We start from the raw sequence: 26,296 nt of genomic DNA on the forward strand, positions 1-26,296 counted from the left end.
ACAAGTCTACTCACCGCATGCAAGCTGCGGGCAGCGCATGACATCACTACCATGCGCCACTACTGACTAGCATGCCAACATCAGCTGCTGGCCTCTGATTGGCTGCCAGTGCAAGGACCCGGTGGGTCTCGGTACTGCAATATAATTTCAGCTAAATGTGTGTCCTTGGATGCACATCCATCTGAGATAGCTTCTGGCATCGTCAGGCACCCCTCCCGCAAAGGCCTGGTTACGGTCGCACACTCTGCAACTGCGATTCTTACACCACTGGAATTTAGTCACCTTTTTATGTAGTAGTGCCATCATGTTCCATGGCACTGCTCAGGCCCTCAACAATTCAGTGCTTGAGTTCAGCCATGTATCCATGTGTATGACATGCCTTAATAAACTATCCGGGTTATAACTTCTAATGTTTGGAAAGTTTAAACTCCCTTTTGCTTTATACAACATTAATTTTTGTAATCCTGTTCATGGCCTCTTGCCTGACCATATAAATTGTATGAAAGTCTTTTTGAGCCTGGAAACATCTGAATATTTTAGCAGTAATGGCAGTTTCTGTAAGGGGGTCAAGTATTCTGTCAAAACTGTCCATGTTACCTATATGACATCTTCCCAAGATGCACATGTATAGATGCAAGAGAAAAGATGCCTAACAAACCCTGGGAATGCAGACCTTCAATGCTGCTCTCAGAGATTAACTGCGGCATTTATCAATCACTACCATTGTTCCAGTTCTGGGCAGATGCTGGCCTGTAGAAGTTCTTTTACAATGCTAAAAATGCCCTAAGTGCGCCAAAATATGTATCAAAATAGTGGATTGTAGCTATGGAGTCAAGAAGCTCAAGCTGTTAATTGAAAGGAATTATTCAAGAGAAAACCGTCACTTTAATATTCCTTCATTTACACCTTGTAATTATGCTCCCTTTGTAGGTTACTGCTACGTATATTAATACCTATAAAAGATTATTCACAGCCTTTCGTTTTACACTTCTAACAAATTATCCAGTTCATGAACCAAATACATAACATTTTTTCTTCTTGTTCTTGGCACATTACAACTCTTTGTTCTTACCTTTTATTATATTAGGTGTTTTTCTTAGGGAGAGCTTTATATATGGAGAACGGTTTATTTCTAATTACTGTAGTAATAATGGTACAAAGCCTATTATTTACATGGGCTGTGGGAAGGTTTTGGATGATACCAGCATAGCGTTTAAAGTGTTTGGAACACACCAGACATTAGAAATATATTTAGATTTAAGCTTCTATATTTATTTTTTAAGTTTCCCTTTTTGTCTAAAGTAGTAATAGTCTCAATATAAAACAATGTAAGGTACAAATAATATAAATGTGCAACATCTTGATTTTCTCTAAAGGTCATTAAGTCATTAATCGCCATCTTTGTGGGTATTTAGCATGTATCTTATCCACTGTAGAACTACTGTTCCTCTGCCTCCCGATTTCCTACTTGCTGGGAAGCAGTGTACACCTGAAGACTGATAGTTTGGGCCAGCAGCATGGCTGAGTCACTGACCCAAACAGTTTTCTTCCAGATGCTGCTAGGAAAAAGCAGCATTGCCTCTGGAGCAGCGGAGGAGCGCAGTAACATTACAAATTTGCCTAACAATTTGGATTCTAACAAGTGCAATTCAGTTTTGGGGGACTTAGTTTGTTTGAATACTTCAAATAGTGGCCTGAGAGCTGCCATTTTGCTCTATTCTGAAGGATAGGGTTAAAAAAATAAATTATAATACTCGCCTTTCTCCGGCTCTCCTCACACCTGTCCCATCACCGCAGCTTCTATTGTTCTTCTTCAGACTTCCTCTAGTTCAGCCTTCCTCTCGCAAAGTGCCAACACGGCAATTTACCTGAATACTGCGGTTTTAGATTAGAAAGACAACTCGCACATTAGCGCGATATAGAGTCAATTTCACATCAAAGAGCTTGTAAGCACTGCCCTCCAAACCTAAGATACTAGCCACCGATTGCAGTGGAGGCCTGTTTTTGAGAATGGAGAGGATTTCGAATCAAAAGTAAAATTGCAAAGTTTTTGTTTTTACAACCTCTTTGCAATTGTAGGCCTGTATCATGAAAACAAACCCTTTAAGGCAGGCATATCAAGCACAAATACACAGAGGGCTAAAGTTAAAAGCTTGCAGAAAGTTGCAGGTCAACCTTGATATTTGTTAAAAAAATGTCTACATTTGAGGAAGTTTTTCCTTATCAAATAAAACGATTAACTTTTGGAATTATAGCGGAATAATATAATATGTTATGTAACAGCAGTAAAAGCATATGGCCCAATGGCCTAATTTAAATATGTAATAACAAAGGATAAACCTTGTATAAATCAGATAATGAAGTATGATGGAAACAAAAGTGCCCCCAAACACAGTATGATACCCCCACAGTGAACTTTTCCACACGCACAGTATGATGACCCTACTGTTACCCCCTCCTTCAGTTCCCCAACAAAGAATGGTGACCCCATCACAGTATGATTCTTCAACTGTAATCCCCATACAGCCCTCCATACAGTGTACAGGGCACATAAAGTCCTCCATACAGTACAATGGCTCCACATAGATCTCCATAAATTATAATGGCTCCACATAGTCCTCCATACAGTGTAACGGCCCCCACATAGTCCTACATAAAATATAATGGGTTCCACATAGTGCTCCATGCAGTGTAATGGCCCCACACGATGCTCCATACTATAAAGTGGCCCTGCACAGTGCTCCATGCTGTATAATTGTTCCAAACAATGCTTCATGCTGTATAATGGCCCCACACAATGCTCCATACAGTATACTGGCCTCACATAATGCTCCATACTGTATAATGGCCCCACGCAATGCTCCATACTGCATAATGGCACCGCATAGTTTTTCATACTGTTTAATGTGCCTGCATAATGCTCTATACAGTATACTGGCCTCACATAAAACAAAAAATACCGTATATATTCGTGTATAAGCTGACCAGAGTATAAGCCGAGGCACCTAATTTTGCCACAAAAAACTGGGAAAACTTATTTTCTCGAGTATAAGCGCTGTATGCATTGTCTCCTAATTCCTATCCTGGTATGCATGGCTCCTTATCCTCATCCTTGTATGCATGACTCCTCATCCCTATCTTTGTATACATGGTTCCTTATCCCCATCCATGTATGCATGGCTCCTTATTCCCATACTTGTTTGCATTGCTTCTTTTTCCCATCGTTGTATGAATGGCCCCTTATCCCCATCCTTGTATGCATGGCTCCTTATCCCCATCCTTGTATGCCTGGTTCCGGGAGGGCTCTGCGTGCCCCGTCTGGCACGCGTGCCATAGGTTCGCCACCGCTGGTATAAGGCATAGTCACTGGCCATTCTGGAGACCCAAGTGATAAGAAGACTGAAGAGGAATGATCAGAAGATCAAATCAGGAGCATTGGCAGTGGGACAGGTAAAGCAGGGCGAAGGAGAGGTGAGTATAATAGTTTATTGTTTTAACATCCTCTTCCGATCAGATTCGATTTGCACCAAATGTATTCACCGTACATCAAATCCCCCTGCCCAAAAAGGAGAAAATGGGAATTAATCAAATTTTTAGAGATATCCTCAACTCTTGGAGAAACCATGCACCTATTTTTCAGAAGCCAAAGCTGCAGTATAAACATGGTGAGTTCATCAACGTAGTCCCAATAGGAATTTATGAAACACAATTCACACACAAATTTTACTCATGTCTCACCAGGAGCCTGAACTGTATTACATATAGAATGTAACTTCTAAAGGGTTAATGTAGTGTAGAAGAACAGATCTGCATAGAAAGGGTTAATTTATTAGGAAAATATAGTTACATAAAAGGTTAATTTACAAGAGGAATACTGTTATGACCCCAATGGCAGAGGGTCTCAGAAATAAATACCAAGTCTGCAAACACAAAAAACCAGCTCATAGGGCAGTGGTAACTGGGCTGACCGTATATCTAATCCTAGCACCACAAATAGCAGCAGCCGGGGAACGTGCCTACGTTGGTTCTAGACGTCTCGCGCCAGCCGGAGAACTAACTAACCCTAGAAGGGAAAAGATAGACCTTTCTTGCCTCCAGAGAAAAGACCCCAAAAGTTGGATACAAGCCCCCAACAAATAATAACGGTGAGGTAAGAAGAAAAGACAAACGTAAGAATGAACTAGATATTTAGCAAAGAGAGGCCCACTGACTAATAGCAGAATATAGTAAGATGACTTATACGGTCAGCAAAAACCCTATCAAAATTTCCACGCTGGATATTCAAGAACCCCCGAACCGTCTAACGGCCCGGGGGGAGAATACCAGCCCCCTAGAGCTTCCAGCAAAATCAGGAATCACATTTATTCACAAGCTGGACAAAAAAATAAGAGCAAAGCAAAAACCAAAAAACAAAGAAGCAGGACTTAGCTTAATTTTGCAAGATCCAGGACCAGCAGACAGGAGCAAACAGAAAGGAACTGATTACAACGATGCCAGGCACAAGACTGAGAATTCAGGAAGTTTATATAGCAACACCCCTGGACTAACGACCCAGGTGGGTGCCAAACTGAGGAAAGACAATCCCAGAGTCATATCACTAGTGACCACAAGAGGGAGCCAAAAAAGTCTAATTCACAACAGAATACATTCTCTATTTTGGCAGAGTTCATAATCATTGAATTTTAGGTTTTTCATTCAGTACTATTGTCAGAGGCCTATAAAATCCAGCCCCTGGTCATACAATCTGTCCAACAATTGTGAAAATATGGGTATTTTTACAGAGTTCACTGAGTTACAGCGTGGACCTTTTTGTAACAAGTCATATCTATGGGGCTCTTTTTATTGGGTTGACCTCAACCCCTAGTTCTATTGAAAGGAAATCATAATATTTCTGCATACCAAGACATTTTGGACAATTGTGTGCTTCCATACTTATGGGAACAGTTTGTTGAAAGCCCTGTTCTGTTCCAGAATGACTGTGAGCAGAGCACAAACCAAGGTCCATAAAGGCATGGTTGGGTTGCTCTTCTGGAAAAATTAGCAAAAATTCCCACAAACACACTCCAAATATTTCTCTTCGTGTAATCCAACTCAAATTGAGCAACTGCAGGAAGAAAATAACGTAATTTTCGCCCTCTAGCCACTATTATAGTAAATTAATAATCAGTTAAATTCTATTTTCAAGCAGACTAACAGAATGGAACTGATTTATCAAAGCTTTTACACCAAAAAGCTTTGAAGAATGTGGGAAATTCTGGGCATCCCAAAGACTTTGGTAAGACAGTAAATAGGATTCGAGCAACATACGAGCATAGTCCTAAAGAGGTGATCATTCTGACAAGTACTGACAACAGTTAGGTCAAGAAATATTTGGACAGTGACACGAGTTTAAAGTGCAGATGCTCAGCTATAATTTAAGGGTATTCACACTCTGGCTCAGTGGTTAGCACAGCAGCCTTGCAGTGCTGAGGTCCTGGGTTCAAATCTTACCAAGGACAACATCTGCAAGGAGTTTGTATGTTCTCCCTGTCTTTGTGTGGGTTTCCTCCAGGTTCTCCGGTTTTCTCCCATATTCCAAAGACATACTGATAGGGGGATTCTAGATTGTGAGCCCCAATGGCTGATAATAGTGCTGATAATGTTTGTAAAGCGCTGTGGAATTAATGGCGCTATATAAGTGAGTAAAATAAATAAATAAACTTTAATTGAATTGGAGTAAGGCTTTAGGAATGACTTCTCTTTAATATGTAGCTGCCCCTTTTTAAATGAACCAAACATCCTTTATTGGGCTGCATGAATTATTTCATCATCAAATAAGCAGATAAAAGGTCTGGAGCCTATTTCAGGTGTGACATTTGCATTTGGAAGTTGTGGCCGTGAATCCACAACATGTGGTCAAAGGAGCTCTCAATGGAAGAGAAACAGGCCAACATTAAGCTGAAAATAAAGAAGAAATCTATCAGACAGATAGCAGAAATGGTGGACGTGGCCAAATTTAGTACATTCTGCAAAAAAAAAAAAGCGCACTGGTGAGCTTGTGAACATTAAAACGCATGGACATCCATGGAAGACAACAGTGGTGGATTATCATAGAATCCTTTCCATGGTGAATTAAAATCTCTTTACAGCATCCATCCAAGTGAAGAACACTCTCCAGAAAGCAGGTGTTTCAGTATCTAAGTCTACCATAAAGAGTAGACTTCATGAGAGCAAATGTAGCGCCCCCACCGCCGCAGGGCCGAGGGGTACCCGGTACCGGGCCTCTGAAGTCTCTGCTCTGGGGTTGTCACGGCGGCTAGGCCCCGGTCCGTGACCCTGCCGTGGGGCGCACAGGGAATAATAGGTGTGGAGGATGTAGATGGGGGGGTGAGGCTGTAGTGGTGCGGTGCAGTAAATAACGAGGACACCAGGTTGCAGTCTCTTTACCTCTTTACTGAAGATCTCTGGGTCCTCAGTCCGGAATACGGTTCACCAGGCTGCGCAAGTCCGGCCGGTCCAATGGCACCTCCAGAGTCCTCCTCACAGGTGGAAATCGGTGCCTTCCTTCTAGCGCTATGTGTTGTGGTCCTTCCCTGCTGTGCTTACGGAAAGTCCCCCACAACTGTTGTGTCTGTTTCTTAAGTTCCCTCACAACTCGATTAAATGATCTTCTTCTAATCCTCCGTCCCTCCCTGATGTTCTGGTTGGGACGGCACCCGTTTGACGGGTAGGCTCGGAGCTCTTCCGGGACTCTAGAGTCGCCCCTCTCCACAAGTTGCCCCCCAAGACTGCATAGGTGATTTGAGTTAGACAGCCCGCCTTAGACTGACTGTCCTGCCGCTGTTTAGAGTATTGCTTGAAGCTGAATGTTATGATACTCCCTCGGCGTTCCGGCCACCGGTAGTGCGCCTCAGTAGGGTGTTGCTCCGGTCTTACAGCACGACCCCTACTGGTATTTCTCCTTTCGCTTGATCTCGTTTCTCACTCAGCACAATCTATCTCGCTTCTAGTCCTTCCTTGGGCACCGCCGCTATCCTGAGCAGGCACGGTCCCGTTACGTTCGTTCAAGTTGCCAAGCCTCTGTCAGGATCCCACCCCTGACAGAGACCCTACTGTATCTTCCCCCACAACACCCTCTGCCACAAGGTGTTGTCTGGTTCCAACCCAGTCAGCTTTCTGATCTAACTTCCTGCCTGACCCCCAGTTTACCCACTATGGTGGGGAGTGGCCTAGTGAATAGAACCCTTAGCTCCCCCCGGAGGCCCGACTGTGAAATGTATTGGTGTCTGTGATACCTGATCAGATGAACTCCTTCAGTGCCATCAGACGCACCATAGCTCCCCATAGTGGCGGAGCCACAGTACTGCAACGACCAGGACTCTGGGGCGCTGCACAAATACACAGGGCTGTCACCACAAGGTGCAAACCATTAATCAACCTAAAAAATAGAAAGGCCAGATTAGACTTTGCCAAAAAAACATCTAAGAAACAAGCCCAGTTCTGCAATAGCATTCTTTGGACAGATGAAACTCAGATCAACTTGTACCAGAGTGATGGGAAGATGAATGTATGGAGGTAGCTTGGAACGGCTCATAATCTAAAGCAAACCATATCATGTGTATAATATGGTGGAGGCAGTGTTATGGCATGGGCATGCATGGTTTCCAATGGCACTGGGTCACTAGTGTTTATTGATGATGTGACAGATGACAGAAGCAGTCGGATGAATTCTGAAGTGTACAGGGCTATACTTTCTTGCTCAGATTCAGCCAAATGCAGCATGTTGATTGGATGGCGCTTCACAGTACAGATGAACAATGCCCAAAACATACTGTGAAAGCAACACAGGAGTTTTTTAAAGCAAAGAAGTGGAATATTCTGCAATGACGGAGTCAAATACCAGATCTCAACCCCTTCAAGCATGCATTTCTTATGCAGAACCCAAAACTTAAGGCACAAAGATCCACAAACAAGCAACAACTGAAGTTGGCTGCAGTAAAGTCCTGGCAAAGTATCACAAAGGAGGAAATCCAGCGTTTGGTGATGTCTATGGCTTCCAGACTTCAGGCAGTCATTGGCTGCAAAGGATTCTCTACAAAGTATTAAAAATGAACATTTTATTTCTTATAAAGTTAATTTGTCCAAATATTTTTAAGCCCCTGAAATCAGGAGGCTTTGTAGAAAATGGTTGCATATTTTTATTTTACTCTTATATTAAACCTGAAAGTCAACACTTCAATTGTGTCTCAGTTGGGTTTTTTTAAATAAAAAATAGTGGCATGTAGAGCCTCAGTCACCAAGATTGAGTCAATTGAGTGAATATTTCTGGACCTGACTGTACATGTGCCACAAACCACAGTGTGTGTCTTACGAAAACATCTGCTTTGTAAGCCATGCAGGCTACATATTCTTCAGGAGTTGAAAACAGACGACAAAGCAGAACCGATTGAAAGAGGATGAATTCACTGACAGGCTGCTGTTCAGTGATTAAGCCACCGTTCACCTCAGTAGGAAGGGCAATCTCCACAACGTTAGAATTCGAAGCTCAGAAAAAACGTATGTCCTTATTGAGCACATGAGGGACAAAATAAACATGTTAAGTGGAATGAGATGATGCAAAGTCTACTGTGCCGCCTTTTTTGCAGAGGATACTGTCACTGACCACTACTAGCTAGTCATTTTAAAGGAATTACTTATTGTCATGGGTTTCCCGTGACAGTAAGGAGCCAGAAGACCAATGCGTCTGATTTCTCCTACTCCTCCACTGATTGGAAGCACTTCACCTTCATATTAAATGGTGTAATTTTCTTATAGTAATGCAGGGGTTGATCTGCTTCAGTTGAGAGTTCCTGGAAGATTTCCCATGTTAAGGCTCTCAGCTGCGCACTGTTAGCCACTCCCATCTCCTATATAATTTGGGCCCTGGCTAGCACTCATTGTCAGAGTAGCTTATGCTGCATGGCTTGGAGGTTGTTGGTGGTTGTTGTTGGAGAAGCCATTTGGTAGATTTATCTGTTGCTAGGTTTTCAATGTGTGATAATTCCCCTCCTTCTCCACTTTGGTTTAACACCATCCTCCACTCCCCGGTTCATTCCTCTGTTGTTTATGTATGTATATTTGTATGATTGCTATTTTCTTTTATTCCTACAAAATAATAATAATACCACACTGGCGCTAAGAAAAAATGAAAAAATGAACAACAGCTGCTGATACCGGACAGGTGCCGTGCCACCCCTGTCACACCTGCAAGGTGAACGAAAGAAAATCTGAAGAGTGAGGTATCGCGCTAAACCAGCTCTAGACAACTAAAGATGTAAAACTTCAAAACCATAGTGAGCACAAACTACTATAGCTCCAACTTCTATTTCCAAAAATGCCAATAATAACAGCAATCCTGTATAAAGGTAGAGGTAAACACTTACTCTTTGCCTATGTCGTGGTCGGTAATGCCGGTGGATATATGTGTCGGCGGGTACTGTTGCTGGAGGTTCCAGATAACCAAAGGGCAAGGGCAGTGCGAGTAGTTGGAGTGATTGGAGAACGCGCAGAGCCAGAAGCGCCCCGGCCGGCGGCGATCCTGGATGCGCGGCTGAAAAAAATGGCCGACAGTGCTCTGCAGCGTGTGACGTCACGAAGCTACGGAGCCTTGCTAGGGCAATCACTCCAACTACTCGCACTGCCCTTGCCCTTTGGTTATCTGGAACCTCCAGCAACAGTACCCGCCGACACATATATCCACCGGCATTACCGACCACGACATAGGCAAAGAGTAATTGTTTACCTCTACCTTTATACAGGATTGCTGTTATTATTGGCATTTTTGGAAATAGAAGTTGGAGCTATAGTAGTTTGTGCTCACTATGGTTTTGAAGTTCTACATCTTTAGTTGTCTAGAGCTGGTTTAGCGCGATACCTCACTCTTCAGATTTTCTTTTATTCCTGTTTGTATTGCCTTGTTAGTCTAATTGGTATATTACACTACTACTCACCCTCTTCACTGGGTGAGGGAAGGGTACAGAATGAGGGCGAATTCATTAACTAAGACAAGGCATGTGGCATCGTCAGCATCAGAAGAAATCCAGGGTGCCCCTAGCGTTACGGACAGTGGAGGAGACCCTGGTCCTGGGACACCCGACATCAGAGTCGTGACACGTATGCCTCTGATATAGGAAGATTTGCCAAACGTGTTATATCAGCAAGATGAAGCTATATTGGAACGTTGGATCAGCCATGCTAGAAATAATGGTGGGATCAAGTATCTGAAAGTAGCAGCTTTGTTTGCACTGTGTACAATGTATGGTGCATATGCATTACCATGACTACAAAAAGTGTTGTACTCTCGAATAAATAAACATTAAGGTCTATAGAGGTCATATTATTGATAGATTTAAAATTAAGCCACAGGACCATTGGATTCTACCTTTCCCGTCACAAGCGGTTACAATACTGGCATCTGAACAGATAACTGCTTTCTGTTCCCTGATTCACATGTTTGTGTTTTGTGGTCCGCATTTATAGGCATAAATGAAGCTGTTAAGTTCTGGTCAGGAGACTTGTGGCTGGTCTGAGAATCGAAATCCAAGTATGGACCACAAAATGTGGATGTATGAATCTTTATGGGGCTACATCAGGGATTCATTGTATCTGCCCCTCCAGCCACAGGACAGGAACAACCTGAGACGACACATCCCTGAAACATTGGAATCCATATCAGAGAATAAGTTGGCATTCGTCTTGACAGAACTGGACTACCGCCTAGACATCCGCTGTGTCATCGTTGTAAATCACTTTGAATATTTGTAGGATGTAGATAAAACTTGGATACATAGTGTGTATTTTCATGCTAAAGCACCACTCCAGAGTTTTATGTTATTTCAGCGCTGTAGTGGTGCTATTAATTTAAGTTCCCTGACTAGTATTTACCTACCAGGTGACGCCTTCTGCTTTTCCCAATCCACTATCTTGTGACCACAACTTCTAAGTGACTGTAAGCCTCGTTCTGGCTCTCATAGACTTACATTGAGAAGTGACCTCAGGCTCACCCAGCAAACTCTGAAGTTATCTGGCAGGTCACAACCTGCAGAAGACAACCTGGAGCAGCGGGGATAGAAGATGAAGGCAGCTGCTGGGGAGTATTAGACTAGGGGCACAAAATGTAGATTAGTGGTAAAAAGAAAAAAAAAAAAACAGAATGCTAGAGTGGCGCTTTAATAAATTTTTTCTCTCTAGTTAAGAATACCAAGGCTATAATTGTTCCAATTTATTTAACCACCCTGTATATTAAATTGTTAATAAAAAAAAAACAGATGTCATACGGATGTATGAAAAAACCACACAGACAGATGACTTATGTCTTAATATGGACAAAAAATAGTTCATTTTTCAAAACCATTTTACATGTCCTTATCTGTACCTGGCCTTAATGTAAGTTTCTTCTGAAAAATGAATTTTGGTATATGTGTTCATCATTGGTCTGTGTGCTGTCCATGTGCTGTCTATTTTCTTCACGGACCGCACTGACCAGAAAGCCATTAATGTAAAGTTACGCAAAGTAGTCTATGGTGCTGTGAGTATACATTACCACCTGCGAGTAATCTGTGTCCTGTCCTTTTTGACATTGTAATGGGTAGTAGGAAAAGCTTTGCAAACATTTTTTAGCGTGGCATCTCAGAAAATCAATGATGGTAAAAACTTATAAATTGACCATATGCAAGTGGAAATTGATTCTTTTTTCATATGCAAGAAAAAAATTGTTGTCTTAATGAGCCCTAAGTATCCAAAAATGATCCCATACTTGTGATATACAGAAATTGTATTAAAACTTTTTTAATATTACTGTCAAAAATAATCTAAGGTAGCAAGCAGCTTTGAATTTCCTACAGTGAAACTGACAGAAAAAAAAAATATTTTCTTACATATTACGTTTGCTACATCTATACAGCTATAGTATTGAACTTATTGAACTCCTATATCAAATCCTCACTCTAAAGCAACAAAAATAATAATCACAAAAGCATTCTGATATAGCTGTAGATCTGTAAAATGCTGAACAGAGTAACAGCTGTGTCTTCTGCTGGTATAGATGATATTGCCAGATTATTCTAGGGCAGAAAATTCTGTATAACTCTACCCCCTGCTACAATATTACAGAGTGCAGCCAAGTTCCTTGGGATATGTTTCCTGTCCTATTTTTTGGCATTCTGTTTCACTTTTTTATCTCCTGTCTGACAATATTGTTATGTTTGTTTCCAATCCTCACATGGTTACTTAGAGGGTCTCGCTAAACATCTTGAGTTTTTTTTATTCTTTCTCTCAGTAACATTATTTTGGTACTTGTTTTGTATACAAAACCATCTTATAAAGCATTATAATTTAGTATAATAACTATTGAAGGGGATGTTCATTCACATCATATTGATGACCTAGTCATAGTATAGGTCATCAATTTTACAGATCAGTGGGGACCCCCACGGATCCGCTGAAAACAGCTTCTGTTGCAGCCGAAGATAAACACGTGCAACTGTGCTGGAGAGCGCAGCTCCATTCATTGTGTCTTTTGAATAGGTGCTAATCTGCAGTACTTGGCAGCAGTCACTACACATTGAATGGAGATGTGCTCTGCAACTCTGTGTCATGTGTTTTCATCCTGCTGCCACCCAAGGTGTTTTCAGGTGATCGGTGGGGGTGCCCGGTATGGACTCCACTTATCCTAATGACAGGTCATCAATATGGTGTGACACTGGTTACTGGAACTTTTTAGGTTCTAACTTCCAGTTGTTTAAGGAAGCAACATATGTACATAGCCTAATGATCATACCCCGACCCTATCTTTTGTTTAGTCTAATGAGCCTGTGCGAAGGGCATTGTGAAAAAAGGGAGCAAGGTTAGCTGTGCCATCGCCTTTCATTGTAAACCTGACTATGCTGAGAAGGGGTGTAGTGCAGCGGTATCCATGCTGTGTAGTGATGAGGCACTGACCCTGCAAAGTTCAAAACAAAAGTCTCTTTAATATTCAACTCACAGCAAAACACAGTACACAACATTCTCCGGATCGCAGCCGGGAACCATATCCTCCAGTTTGCAGTCGATAACCACGCAAGTCCATCTCCAGATCGCAGCCGAGCATGGAACAGTCTACTTTCGGTTCACAGCCGGGCACAACACAGTCCATCTCCAAGACTGGTTGCCATGGGCGACTGCACCGCCGTGTACGCTGTGGGTGCTAGGCCTTTCAGCTCCCTTGGCTGTTTGGCTCCGCTTGCCTGTGTTGCCTCACACAGGTGGAGCACTGCAGAGCTTTCTGCTCTGTACTCCTGCAGACACCAGACTGACACTGAATCTGACCCTGACACACCCAAACCCTTTACTGCAGGGCTTTTAACTGGAATCTGTGGCCAGGGCCACATGGAAAACCTGGGCCGAGAATGAAACGGACTGCCCCACTACCATCCTGTAGTCCGTTTCAAACCACAAAAGCCCAGAGCAGGTTTTCTTAAATCTGCCTTGGACATATAGTTTACCCAAAACTAACACTTACTTTTATTCTGCATTGCAATCACAGCTACGACTGTGACTGCAATGCACTCCCATGGCCTCAATACGAATCTGTGCGCATCCTGGGGGAACACACAGCAATCCTCACATGTAACACCCGTCGCTGCCTTACAGGGGTCTTTAACTCACATATTCATTTGTGAAAGCATCACAAAGAAAAAACGAAGTGAAGAGAGTGGGGTAATGTTAAAAAGTAATATGTTTATTAACAATAATTAAAACAGTACACTACAGTACACCAAGCGGTGGAGAAAAGAAGGCAGGGGGGGAGAGGTTTTCCCACCAGACAAAATTAGGGGAAACGGACCTGCACCATACCACTAGGGGTTACCAAAGTGGAATTAACCCCAAAATATCACGTATAGTTGAATAGATGGTGATATAGAGGTAAAGGACGGCACAAATAGGCACACAATACTCATATATAATTGTCCATTAAAATTTAACCAGTATATTACCAATGTAGGGAGTATGCCATATAGGTGGTATTTTACTAGCTCAGTGAGTGTATATATATATATCCAGTAGTGCAAAATACATTGCTAACACACTAGAAAGTAAACCCACTATAGACAATCTGATAAAGGAAAGTTCCTACGAATGGTTAATTTACCTGTGATGTGGATGGAAATACAATGGTGCCTGACGCGGGTGGTAGCGAGCAGGTGCGGATCCCCGGCGCCCGACAAGCGCTGTTTCGCCGTAGCTTCTTCTAATGGGGGCGAGGACGATTAACCATTCGTAGGAACTTTCCTTTATCAGATTGTCTATAGTGGGTTTACTTTCTAGTGTGTTAGCAATGTATTTTGCACTACTGGATATATATATACACACTCACTGAGCTAGTAAAATACCACCTATATGGGATACTCCCTACATTGGTAATATACTGGTTAAATTTTAATGGACAATTATATATGAGTATTGTGTGCCTATTTGTGCCGCCCTTTACCTTTATATCACCATCTATTCAACTATACGTGATATTTTGGGGTTAATACCACTTTGGTAACCCCTAGTGGTATGGTGCAGGTCCGTTTCCCCTAATTTTGTCTGGTGGGAAAACCTCTCCCCCCCCGCCTTCTTTTCTCCACCGCTTGGTGTACTGTAGTGTACTGTTTTAATTATTGTTAATAAACATATTACTTTTTAACATTACCCCACTCTCTTCACTTCGTTTTTTCTTTGTGATGCTTTCACAAATGAATATGTGAGTTAATGATTTTTTGAAGTGACGTCAGCCTGTCTGATTTAGGACTATGGGAATAACTTACAGGGGTCTTGTAGAAAATGTCTCCTGAAAGGACAGGAAGTATGAGTTTAAAACAAGCTGCAGCAGCCACTGTGAATAATTACTAACTTTGTTTTTTAATAAGGATCGTTATATGAAAAAATATGTTTCCAGCATTTAAAAATACAAAAAAATTACATGTAACACAAAAGCCTAAATATAACAATAGGTCATTTATTGATGACAACTTCCCTTTAAAGGTGTACTCCACTGCCTGGATAACCCCTTTTTAAATGAAGTAATCAACCTTGTTAAAAAATAATTAAATATACTCATCTCCCACTTCGGGTCTCCCAGGGCTCATGTGACATGTTATGCTATGTGAGCCCCGCAGCCAATCTGCGGCTGAAATTGGGCCTTTGGAGGAACCTTGGATAAATGGAAGAAGTGAGGCCACTGATTGGTTGCAGGGCTCACAGAGCATAAAAATGCCATCAAAGACCCGGTGCTGAGATCGCTGGAACATGGCCAATGTGAAAAGTAAGTGTATGTTATTTTTATTTTCTAAGGGGGACAAGTGGTAGACAACCACTTTAAGTACAGTATATTAGAGTTGTTTTTGACGAGCTATGCCCTTGTTTGTTTTGCAAAATACTGTATAATGACCTATATGAACTCTTAATGTATAAATATAAAATGTTTTCATTCACCAGCAGCAAGAAACTTACTTTGCTATTCGTTATACAATGATTCCATTATGTAATGACATGAAAAAAAGAGATACAGTCCATGTCTCCATGACATTTTTTGCGGTCACACGGTCTGCAAAAAAGCACAGATATGTGAAAAACAGACATTTGACTGAGACCTAAACCTGTATTTGACATCTGTTTCTCATATTTCATCTAAAAAGTTTATTTGTCATCCACTGTCTCAACAGAGGTTATCAAACGGCTCCATTGATTCGAATGATGAAGCCAGTCAGATGGTGGAACTTCAAGAGCTGCTGGAGAAGCAAAATTATGAAATGACCCAGATGAAAGAACGCTTATCATCATTGTCAGCTCGGGTTGGGGAGGTTGAACAGGAAGCAGAAACTGCAAGAAAAGACCTTGTAAAAACAGAGGAAATGAATACAAAATATCAGAGAGACATTAGGGAGGTAAGGTTACGTACTTTTGAATTGTTACATCATATAACACAGTCCCCATGAGTATCTGTGCATGTTCGTACATTATTTGTACATAAAATGATAATGGATTCTTCATCTTAGTCCAGTGGACCTCAAACAATTACTCAGCAGCAATCTGTGCTAGGACTCCCATTTAATTGCCTCTTCTATAGTAGCAGAATGGGTGAATTCTTCTCTTCTCTCCAATAAGGGCTGGTGGAAAATAAGCATTAAGCCCATGAATACTTCACTGTAATATTCCTAGTCATTGAGGTCTCAACGTATTAGGGGTCTTAGAGGTGTATGCAGTGCCTTAAAATGTCTATTTAGTCATAGAATGATGAACTTAAAGACAACCTATCATGCTGCCCAAATCACGTGCAGCTTAAATCAGACATTGGCTTCACGATTGCAACCAGAAATTACTTTAAAAAATTCAACTTCTCTCCTTCCCACTCCAGTTGATTATCAGGTCTCTTCCTATACACACACATAGGAAGAGACCTATCAGTCATGGGGTTGAGTGCGGAGAGAAGCCGGACAGGGACCACAGTGAACTAGTCAGCCAAGACACATAGTCCCCGGTCGGCCTTTCAAAATATGTTTACGTTAAAACGCTGAAGCTCTTAACTGTTTGGCCTGCATTTATGATTATTACTTTGTACTTCTGTCAATTTTAGGCTATGGCTCAGAAAGAAGATATGGAAGAACGAATCACAACACTTGAGAAGAGATATCTCAGTGCCCAGAGGGAATCAACATCCATCCATGATATGAATGATAAGCTGGAAAATGAGCTGGCAAATAAAGAAGCTATTTTACGTCAGGTTCAGTATATTTTACAATTTTACTGTATGTATTTTAGTAACCCTGGAAATGCATCCAAATTTCACAATCTCTTGCCTATCATATAAACATGCCAAAAACATGCATAGATTTATAGAAAATATCCAATAACGCCTACGAGTCATATGCCGTAAGGATACATCATATGTTGGGTCCCTTTCCCTGATGCAGGCTCAGCAACAGAGCCAGCATATTTGCTGGCAGATGATGGCTGTATTATTCAGCCATTATTTACCTCTAACAGCTGAGAATTAAATGAAATAAATACATGAAAATAAATAAATAACAAATGTGGTATGTCCAAAAAAGTCAGATCTATCAAAATATCACATTCATTAATCCGATCAGTAAATGCTTAATTGAGAAAAAAAATAAAACATGAGAGCTGCAGTTTTTCAGCCGCTGCAACACCTAAAAAAGACAATAAGATACTATCAAAGCATTGCATCTACTCCAAAATGTTATCAATAACAAGTCAGATCAGGGCACAAAAAACAAGCCCTCACGCAGCTCCATTGACCAAAAACGTAAAACGTTATGGGTCTCGGATGGTGGCAACACAAGCACATTTTCTTTTTTGCACATTTCAGATTCTTTTTACCACTTAAGTAAAAAAAAAAAGAAAACTGTGCATGTTTGGTATCACTGTAGTCACTGTTTTGACCTTGTGAATCATATTGCTAGGTAATTTTTGCTGAACAATGAACTCTGTAAAAACAAATCCCAAAAAACATTTGCGTAATTGCACTTTTTTCGCAATTTTGCTTCATTTGGAATTTTTTTCCTACTTTCCATTACTTCACATAATAAAATTGATGGTGTCATCAATACAACCCATCCCGCAAAAAAATAAGTCCTCATGCAGCGATGTCAACAGAAATATAAAAGTACTGGTTATGGTTTTTGGAAGAAGAAGAAGAGAAAACAAAAGCTCAAAAGCAGAAAATCGTCATGTTGGGAAGGGGTTAATCATATCCATTTATTTGTATATTTTTTCAACCATTGCACTGTTGGAAATTCTAGCTATTAATGTTGATTGCTTCTAGTGGAACAGAAGTGAAAATATCCTGACTGTGGTGGGCAAATACCATCTTCACAGGGAAGATAACTAGGTCTCTAGTGCCACCTGTGGGAGGGAGTATTCCTAGATGTGAACATCGACCTGTTCAAGAGCTTTACCATCTGATGTAGGATATAAAGCCAAGCCAAAATCTTCTGTATAAGCAATAGACCTCCATTTGCAGATTGCTTTTTGTGGTTCTCGTTCCTCAGCAGTGCAAATAGGAGACTTGCCGGCTGGATGAGGGACTGTTGACAGAGGGTTTAAAGGGTAAAGTTTCTTATTATAGGTACCTCTACGCTTCCTTAGTGGACCTTCTGACCATGCAATTCTTCCTAGGAAAACGTTATGTGAATTGCCTTTTATTTACAGCTTGTTGCCCAATAGACCAACCACTACTTCTGTCTAGGTCTTAAGCACTGTGCTGAGGCTGGCGCTAAATAATGAGACCACCAAGCTGGTGTAGGGAGACTTATAGGTCAAGTAATAGTCCCTAGTCTTAGGCAAAATGAAGACCGCGCTCACGGGATATATTTAAAATGGTTTATTTTAGCCTACGCGTTTCAAGAGCGTTCCTGCTCTCTTCCTCAGGGCATGTAATACATAACACAATATGGAGTATATTTATAGAAAATAAAAAATACTCCATATTGTGTTATGTATTACATGCCCTGAGGAAGAGAGCAGGAACGCTCTTGAAACGCGTAGGCTAAAATAAAGCATTTTAAATATATCCCGTGAGCGCGGTCTTCATTTTGCCTAAGACTACTACTCCCAACATCCTCCTGGATTTCTGTGGAGACCTGCTGCTACGGTTACACCCGCATGGGAGTTGTGACCCATTTTCACAACTGCAATAGGTGAGCATATTCCCTACCAAGTCTGTATTTATCTATATACAGTGTGACACATTGGGGGCGCCTTGTGTTTTTTTTTCTTTTTTTTTTTTTTCTTTTTATTTAAGTAATAGTCCCTGGGATAAAAGGTATGCAAATAGCCTACTCACATAGGCTGAATAAGGTCTGGTACCACTGACTGGAAGTAGCAATCTTTGTAGTCAATATTAACCCTTTAAAAGGCTTTGCCATATGACTTAGGATTTCAAGAAGTAATTTTCTTTTGGAGAAGATTCTGGTTTGGCTTTATATCCTAAATCATGACGTCTAGGATTTCTAGAGGTGGCACTAAATACCCTGTTGTCCTTATCTGGGTTATTGCATACTTTTTTCCAAGGAAGCATTGCTTGAACCGTGAGTTTCCCTACATCATATTGGTGATCTCATTAAAGGGAATAGGATAGGTCAAAATCTTATCAACACCCGTACCCTCGCCAATAAGCTGTTACTGGCACCAGATGCAAGTTCTCAAATACTGCTGAAACACAGCAGCTTTGTCTTTTCTATAGTGGCAGCGTCTGGTACTGAAGATCCACCCCCAACAAAAATGAAGCCCCACTGATCAGATATTGATGACCTTTCCTATCCTATTCTTTTGAGCTTTGTGATGCAGTGACCTCTGTAACAGGTAGGGGCCGCTGCATGATCTCCCCAGTATGCGCACAGAGGTGTATTGAGGCCATGAGAGTGCATGGCAGTTGCATGCATGGCTGTGGTAATGTGATAAAGTCTGGCAGTATTGTGAATGGTCGATATATGTGTCGCAGAGGTGAAGACTCTGCGCTGCCAGCCTGAAGCGATGTGGTGTTCTGGGACCTGTAGTCCTATAGTTAGTGTTGTATAACAGTCATGGGAAGTTGGCAGGGCTAGTTATGTGAGATGGGCGGGACAAACTAGCCACACATCCACACTCCCATCCAGGGGAGTGGTTAAAAGGTATATAATGTGACCAGGGTGTGGGTCACTGGAGTCGCTGTGAGTTTCCTGTTTGAAGCCTGTGTTGGAAGACCTGGGAGGAGGCTTCCTGAAGAGTTCATGGTGGGGCTTCAGACCTTGTGGCCTGGGGTGTTGGACTAACGTCCTGAATAGCACCCGTACAGGCCACATGATGGTGTTGGGAGGTCCTGGGAGTAGGACCGGATCCCTAGGGGAAGCTACCGTCCTTTGGTGGGTCTGGACTGACTAAGATATGCCGCAAAGGCAAGTTAGTGATTCCCGTAAGGCAGCTTTCCCGGAAGAGAGGACAGACAAGGAGTCAGCAGGTGGAGCAGGATCTCCCGTAAGGTACCTCCACAGACTGTTGGTGCTGGTGATATGAACTGTGTGGTAACCCACGGCAACTGGTCAAGGGAGGACCAGCGTGTTTAGTTGCTGCAACCGTAATGTCATATGTTGGTGCCTGTTGTGCTCGATGGACATTAATCAACTGTATGGCGTGCGGTCACTCACGATAACTGGACACAGAGGTTCAGTGTGTTTAGTGACTACGTTTCAAAGCCGTATACTGTTAATGTGAAGATTGATGCAAAGACTGTTTGCTTATTGTTCATATTTCTATGGTTTATGGTGCCATAATAAACCATGTAGACTGTTTAAGTGGAAAAAAAACGTGCCCGTGTGCTTGAATCCCCTGCTAAGCGAGTGTCCCCCAATACACTCAGTAAGAGCAATCTTACAGCTTGTATGTACTAATTTGAAGCTGGATCACTGGAGCTTGCTGTTACCGCATTCTCGCGGCCAGCTTCAGTGCAGTTCTTACAAGCTGCACAGCAGTGGTGGTCAATCTCCTAGGCAACAAGCTGAAAACAAAAGATAAATAAAGTTTTAATATGTCAAGAACAACTGCAAATTTTAAGAAGAAGTAAATTGCAAAAGTGCTTGTTTTTACAAGTACTATCTGACAGTATCCTCTGTAAAGATTGGAAAACCTTTTAAATGCTTTTTTCTACTTTCTTAACGTTCCTTTTTTATTGACTTTTATTTTTTTCTTTTCATTCATCATGTTCTTTTGCTAATTTTTTAGCTCTCTGTCTACTTTTTCTTTCACTATTTTCCTTCATTGTACATTTTATTGTCTTTCATTTCCTTGTACCTGACCCCTTGCCTCTCCTTTTCATCATATTGTTCTTCCTTTCATGTTTTTTCTTATGCTGCTAACACATTGAATTATCACAGATTACTGTGAAGACATATCTCTCAGCTTGCTTATTAATTCACATTCTCCTGGGTGTAGCTAGTATGTGTAGGTATCCATTCACCTGTTCTTTGTCACTTGTCCAGTGAGGGTCTCTTTAAATAATACTACTTACCATTTAATCAATATATCCGCTCAATGTAGTACAACATCCGTAGCTTTCGTCTACTTTCTGCCAATGCACATGAATTTAATATATAGAGTAATATTTTTGCTCATTATTTTAATTGATTTTCCTAAATAATAGCACATTACCTTTGTTGTGCTGGCAGCCGAAAACTAAGTCCCAGGTGTGCGCAAACATCAATAACATTCAGAGTTTCTGATCTAGCATTCAGCTTATTAAAGCTTTTTTTGTTTTCTGTGAAAGGACTGTTTATGATTAGTCTTTTTTTGCATAGTTCATTTGTAATTCTTTAGAACTTCTTCCACATGAAAAGAAAATGTATGGAGAATAAATGCTAATTAGTATTTTTATTCAGATGATGCCTGAGACATTGCATATTTTGGGTCATTATATTTTAATATAATTATGATTTAATATGTGTTATTTAGATTTTGACTATTGGATGATGACACAGACTAAAATTTTAATTAGTGATGATACTAGTTAATACTTTAGATTTTATACAAATATACAGTATATGTATCTAAATAGATTTTTCAATATCGAAATTGCAACACCATGAAGAAAAAAGTTCTGGAATTATGGAAATCACAGGATGGATAGTCATGTTACTCACATGCAAATGATGAATAAATGGAAACAAAATTTTCAAAACATCCTGATGTATTCAATATCAAATGTGAGTGTTATGAGCAGAAATACTCACACTTACATGGCTTGGCATGCTATTAGTGAGCATTAATCATGAATGGTTGTGTGAGGAATGATCTGCCATGGTGAATGTACTTTGGCATACAAATTATCGGAATCTGCTACTGGCAGTGTCCTTTGCATTTGCCGACCAATGATGTCCTAGATGTGCTTGACGTGAGGCAAGTCCGAAGACGCTAAAGACAATGGCTGTACAGTTAGGACACAGAGGCTGACATGTTGTCGGACTAAAATCCAGCTCCTTTTACATTTTGGAGAACAGGCCGCACCAATAGTTTCACGAATGATCCATTCTGTACTGCAAGAAAATTTGGACGTCACAAAACTGTGTTGCCAAAACTAAGGCATCAAACATGAACCATCAGAAGGGGTTTGCACTACACTGAACTGCAATCCAGATGTTCAGACACAAGTCTTCCATTACCTCTCACGCCTTTGGTCTCTAAGTCTATCATAGAGCATAGCAATGGAAGATTGAATGGAGGTCTATCCTCTTCAGCAATGAGTCCTGCTTTGATCTTGTCTGCAATGATGGCTAGAGATTGGTCTGGACATTACATTGGCCATGCCATGAAGAGGCCTTCTTGAGAGAATGGGGCATAATGTATGGTAATGGGACCTCTCTAGTCTTCATTCCATGTACAATAGCAACTCGTCGTTACGTTGAATTTATCATGGAACTTGTTGTACCTTCATTTCTCCAAAGTGTCCCAGGAGCTCCATTTCAACACGATAACACCTTGCGCATGCTATTGTGAACAGCCTGCATGACCTCTATGTGCTACCATGGCCCGCAGTGTCTGCAGACTTCTCCTATTGAGCACATCTATGGATTTTATTTATTGGTAATTGTAAACCAAGCTGCCAGCCATTTTTTAATATCATACCAAGACTTGTAATTACTATATAAATCGAGATGTTTTGAATATTTTGTTCCCATCCATCAGTCACCCTGTTGTGGAAGCCAGTTTTTAATTGCAACGTGACAAACTTTGGTCACAGTGTATAGGTGATTTGTGGCTAAGACGTCATTACTGAAAGTTCAGCAAAGGCAACTGAAGTGCAAGCGCTGAAGCAACAGGAGATTCAAGAACAAATAATTGTTATTTCTTTGTTATAACATTTTTCATAACTCTAGAGAAAATGTTGTAGAATCTCAGAAAAAAAGCCCTTAAAGTGGTTGTCCTTCTTAAGGTGAAGGTGGCCCACAAGCTGGTAATGTTAAAAATAGCATAAGGATCACTTACCTGGAAGCCACTGAATTTCCAACACTTCCAGCCATGGCTTCTACAGGTGAATTATGCTTTTATTCTCATTTTTAAAGAATTGTCAGCTAGTTGCACGGCTCAGCCTAATAACGGACAACCCTTTTAATTGTATACGCAAGGAAATTGTTTTGGTTAAACTTTCCAGGTGTGCAACTTTTCACGAAAGTAGCATTTGTGTATATTAATTTAACTGATACATTTTTTAAAACAAAAATGTTTCCTTTTCTGAAGTATAGATGGAAGAGAAAAATAGACAACTGCAAGAACGTTTGGAACTGGCTGAGCAGAAACTGCAGCAGACTATGAGAAAAGCCGAAACATTGCCGGAAGTGGAAGCAGAGCTGGCTCAGAGAATAGCAGCCCTTACTAAGGTACTAAACTGATGTAAAGTTCCAATCAAGAACTTTGAAGTATTTGCATTGTCCTAGTTGTACATTTTTAAGATGATAGATTTCATGGGGGTAAAGATTTAATTATGAAGATACTAGTTACCTATTTTACGTATTTCATTGACTGCAAACTGCACTGAGCTTTTTTTTTATTTTTATTTTTTTTCAATGACTGCTTGTTTTTACCTAATTTGCACATGAGATGTACTATCTCTTAGTTTTATTTTACTTTATTTTGAGCTGTGCTTGTGAAATTTTGACAAAACTGTTTAAAAGTAGGAGTTTTACTTTCGAAACCAAATTTGGTGGCATTAATGGTGAAAATTTCACCAAATTTATCAAATTGGCATACAAGGAATAATTTTGCCACCAATTATGGAATGATTACTAAATTTATTGCATTTAACCGATCCTCTGTACCCTTTTCTAGGCAATTTTTAAAAGTGTTCAAAAGGTTTTATTTTAAAAAGTGTGTAAACCAAAGAATACATTTGGTACAGGTCTTCACCTTTTTGATCAATTTGTGCAAGAATTCTGTCTGCATTTTACTTAGTAAATAACTATCCCTGTTTTTTTTTTCTTTTTATGGATTCTATACTTTATTAAGCAGCTTAAACTTAGCATTAAACTATGCCTATTAATAAATGAATGGTTAATCCAAAGCTTAACTTGTTTATACAAACTTAAAGATGTCTACTCAAAACAACTATAATTAAATGTACAGAGAAGTATCATTTTGCCAGTATATTTAAAGGAAACCTGTCACCAGGTTTGGCCAATAAGAGATACAGCATCACCTTTCAGGGCTGATATACAGCATTCTATAATGCTTTATATCTGTCCCCAACCCGACAACCCGATACTCACCTGCGGGGAGGTCCGGTCCGAGGGGGAGTCGCTTTTCTTGGTCCGGTGCCTCCCTTCTTCTTGCGTTGCCGCCCTCTTGCTTGCAATATAGAATTGGTCAAACCTGATGACAGTTCACTTTAATGTCATTATGACTGAACCAGGTAGGCACATGGTGCAGGGGTGCAGTACTACTACAAGAAATTAAGCCAAAAATTTTTCCAATAACTGTTTCTTGGTATTTTATCATATTTCGCTATATAACAAAAGGGAAAAACTTCATGACTCTAGCAGTTCATGAAGGCAATAAGCCTTTAAAGGTCACAATGCTGCATCTCGTGCTATGCCTGTAAAGATCTAATTGCTAAGTCTGTGGAATGAGCCAAGAACTGCTCTCCAAGGCAACCACTTAATTACCAGGACAATCCACATGCCACTTACTGAAATATCAGATGGGACTGGTAAACAAATCCAACAAATCTAGATAGGCAGGGATGCTGTAGAAAAAATAAAATAGAATCTAGGACGGTATTAATTAGTTTTTCTTGGAGTAGCATTCGAGTGCCTACTTGGGATCTCCGATGTCTCATCTTAATTTTTATTGAGCCAAAAGAAATTTGATCAGAATTTCCAATACGGCATTTAGAATTGCTTTGATAATTACCATATAGAACTCCAAAACTGCTGATGGCATTGGCCACAGATTTCATACCTGCCATGGTATGAAATTGGAAAATTAGATGTAAATCCCACTTGGGGGACAAGGTCATGAGTAAGAATGTAGGCACTTTCTAAATAGCATGAAATCAATATAATGGAATGTAACGAATTATAGAGGTATTGGCGATGTTTTACATTTCTCATATAAAAGACTCATAAAAGCAAAACAAAAAATCTATTCTATTATTATTTTTACTGTAAAATAAAGTCATGCTTTCCTAAGTCAAATGTAACCAATAGTGCAATAAAAAATATACAGTATATCCTAGTGTCTAGATATAGTTAGAGAACTTGAGAAAATGTCTCCCTTGGCGTTTATAGGAGACAATCAGTCAGTTGTGTTATTCCTGATAGTAAACGTTCCTATCGGGACCATCATGTTGAAATACACTTAGGGTATGTTCACACGATCCTGATTTCAATCCTTTTTTTTTCAGGACAAAAACCGCAGCTCTTGGCAGAAAACGCAGGTGCGTTTTTGGTGCGTTTTTGGTGCGTTTTTGATGCGGTTTTTAGTGCGGTTTTTGATGCAGTTTTCTCTGCAGATTGTCTGTGTTTGACACAAATAAAGCTTTAACTGCAGTGGGGGAAAAAAAAAAAGAAATGATGTCATTTCCTTGTCCAACCCTTTTCTTCTTCCATCCTGCATTTTGGGACTAAACACCAAAATGAGTGGACGTGTTTTGAATGACAGCGCTCCGCAGAGTGCTGAGCGTAGGCCAGATCACAGCCCGTGGATCCAGCTCTATCCAGCTATTTAAGTCTACGTTCACATTTGCGGTCTGCGCCGCAGCGTCGGGCGCCGCATGCGTCATGCGCCCCTATATTTAACATGGGGGCGCATGGACATGCGTCGCACTTGCGTTTTGCGCCGCATGCGTCACTGCAGCGCACGCATCCGGGCGCAGAGGACGCAGCAAGTTGCATTTTTGCTGCGTCCAAAATCAATCAAAAAAAGGACGCATGCGGCGCACAACGCAAATGTGAACATAGCCTAAGTGCCACGTATTTAAGTGCCACGTATCACGTATTTAAGTGCCACGTATTTCAGTGCCACGTATTTCAGTGCAACGTGCCACCTATCAAAGTGCCACGTATCACGTATTTCAGTGCCACGTATCACGTATTTCAGTGCCACGTGCCACGTATTTAAGTGCCACGTATTTAAGTGCCACGTATCTAAGTGCCACGTGCCACGTATCAAAGTGCCACGTGCCACGTATTTAAGTGCCACGTGCCACGTATTTCAGTGCCACGTGCCACGTATTTCAGTGCCACGTGCCACGTATTTCAGTGCCACGTAT

The 26,296-nt window shown here is 40.9% G+C and overlaps 1 protein-coding gene across 11 annotated transcripts in view; it reads left to right on the forward strand.

Annotated features, from left to right (window-relative positions):
- The window catches only part of PPFIA2 (PPFI scaffold protein A2), a 580,573-nt gene that overhangs the window by 402,035 nt on the left and 152,242 nt on the right, over positions 1-26,296 (forward strand). For all 11 annotated transcript variants that reach the window (XM_077265481.1, XM_077265479.1, XM_077265480.1 and 8 more), the window contains 3 exons: positions 15,705-15,926; positions 16,616-16,762; positions 23,274-23,408. In XM_077265481.1, the coding sequence (XP_077121596.1) occupies positions 15,705-15,926; positions 16,616-16,762; positions 23,274-23,408 (504 nt within the window). The remainder of the gene's footprint in view (positions 1-15,704; positions 15,927-16,615; positions 16,763-23,273; positions 23,409-26,296) is intronic.

Source organism: Ranitomeya variabilis, chromosome 5 (genome assembly GCF_051348905.1).
Source record: "Ranitomeya variabilis isolate aRanVar5 chromosome 5, aRanVar5.hap1, whole genome shotgun sequence".
In the NCBI taxonomy this organism is placed as follows: domain Eukaryota; kingdom Metazoa; phylum Chordata; class Amphibia; order Anura; family Dendrobatidae; genus Ranitomeya; species Ranitomeya variabilis.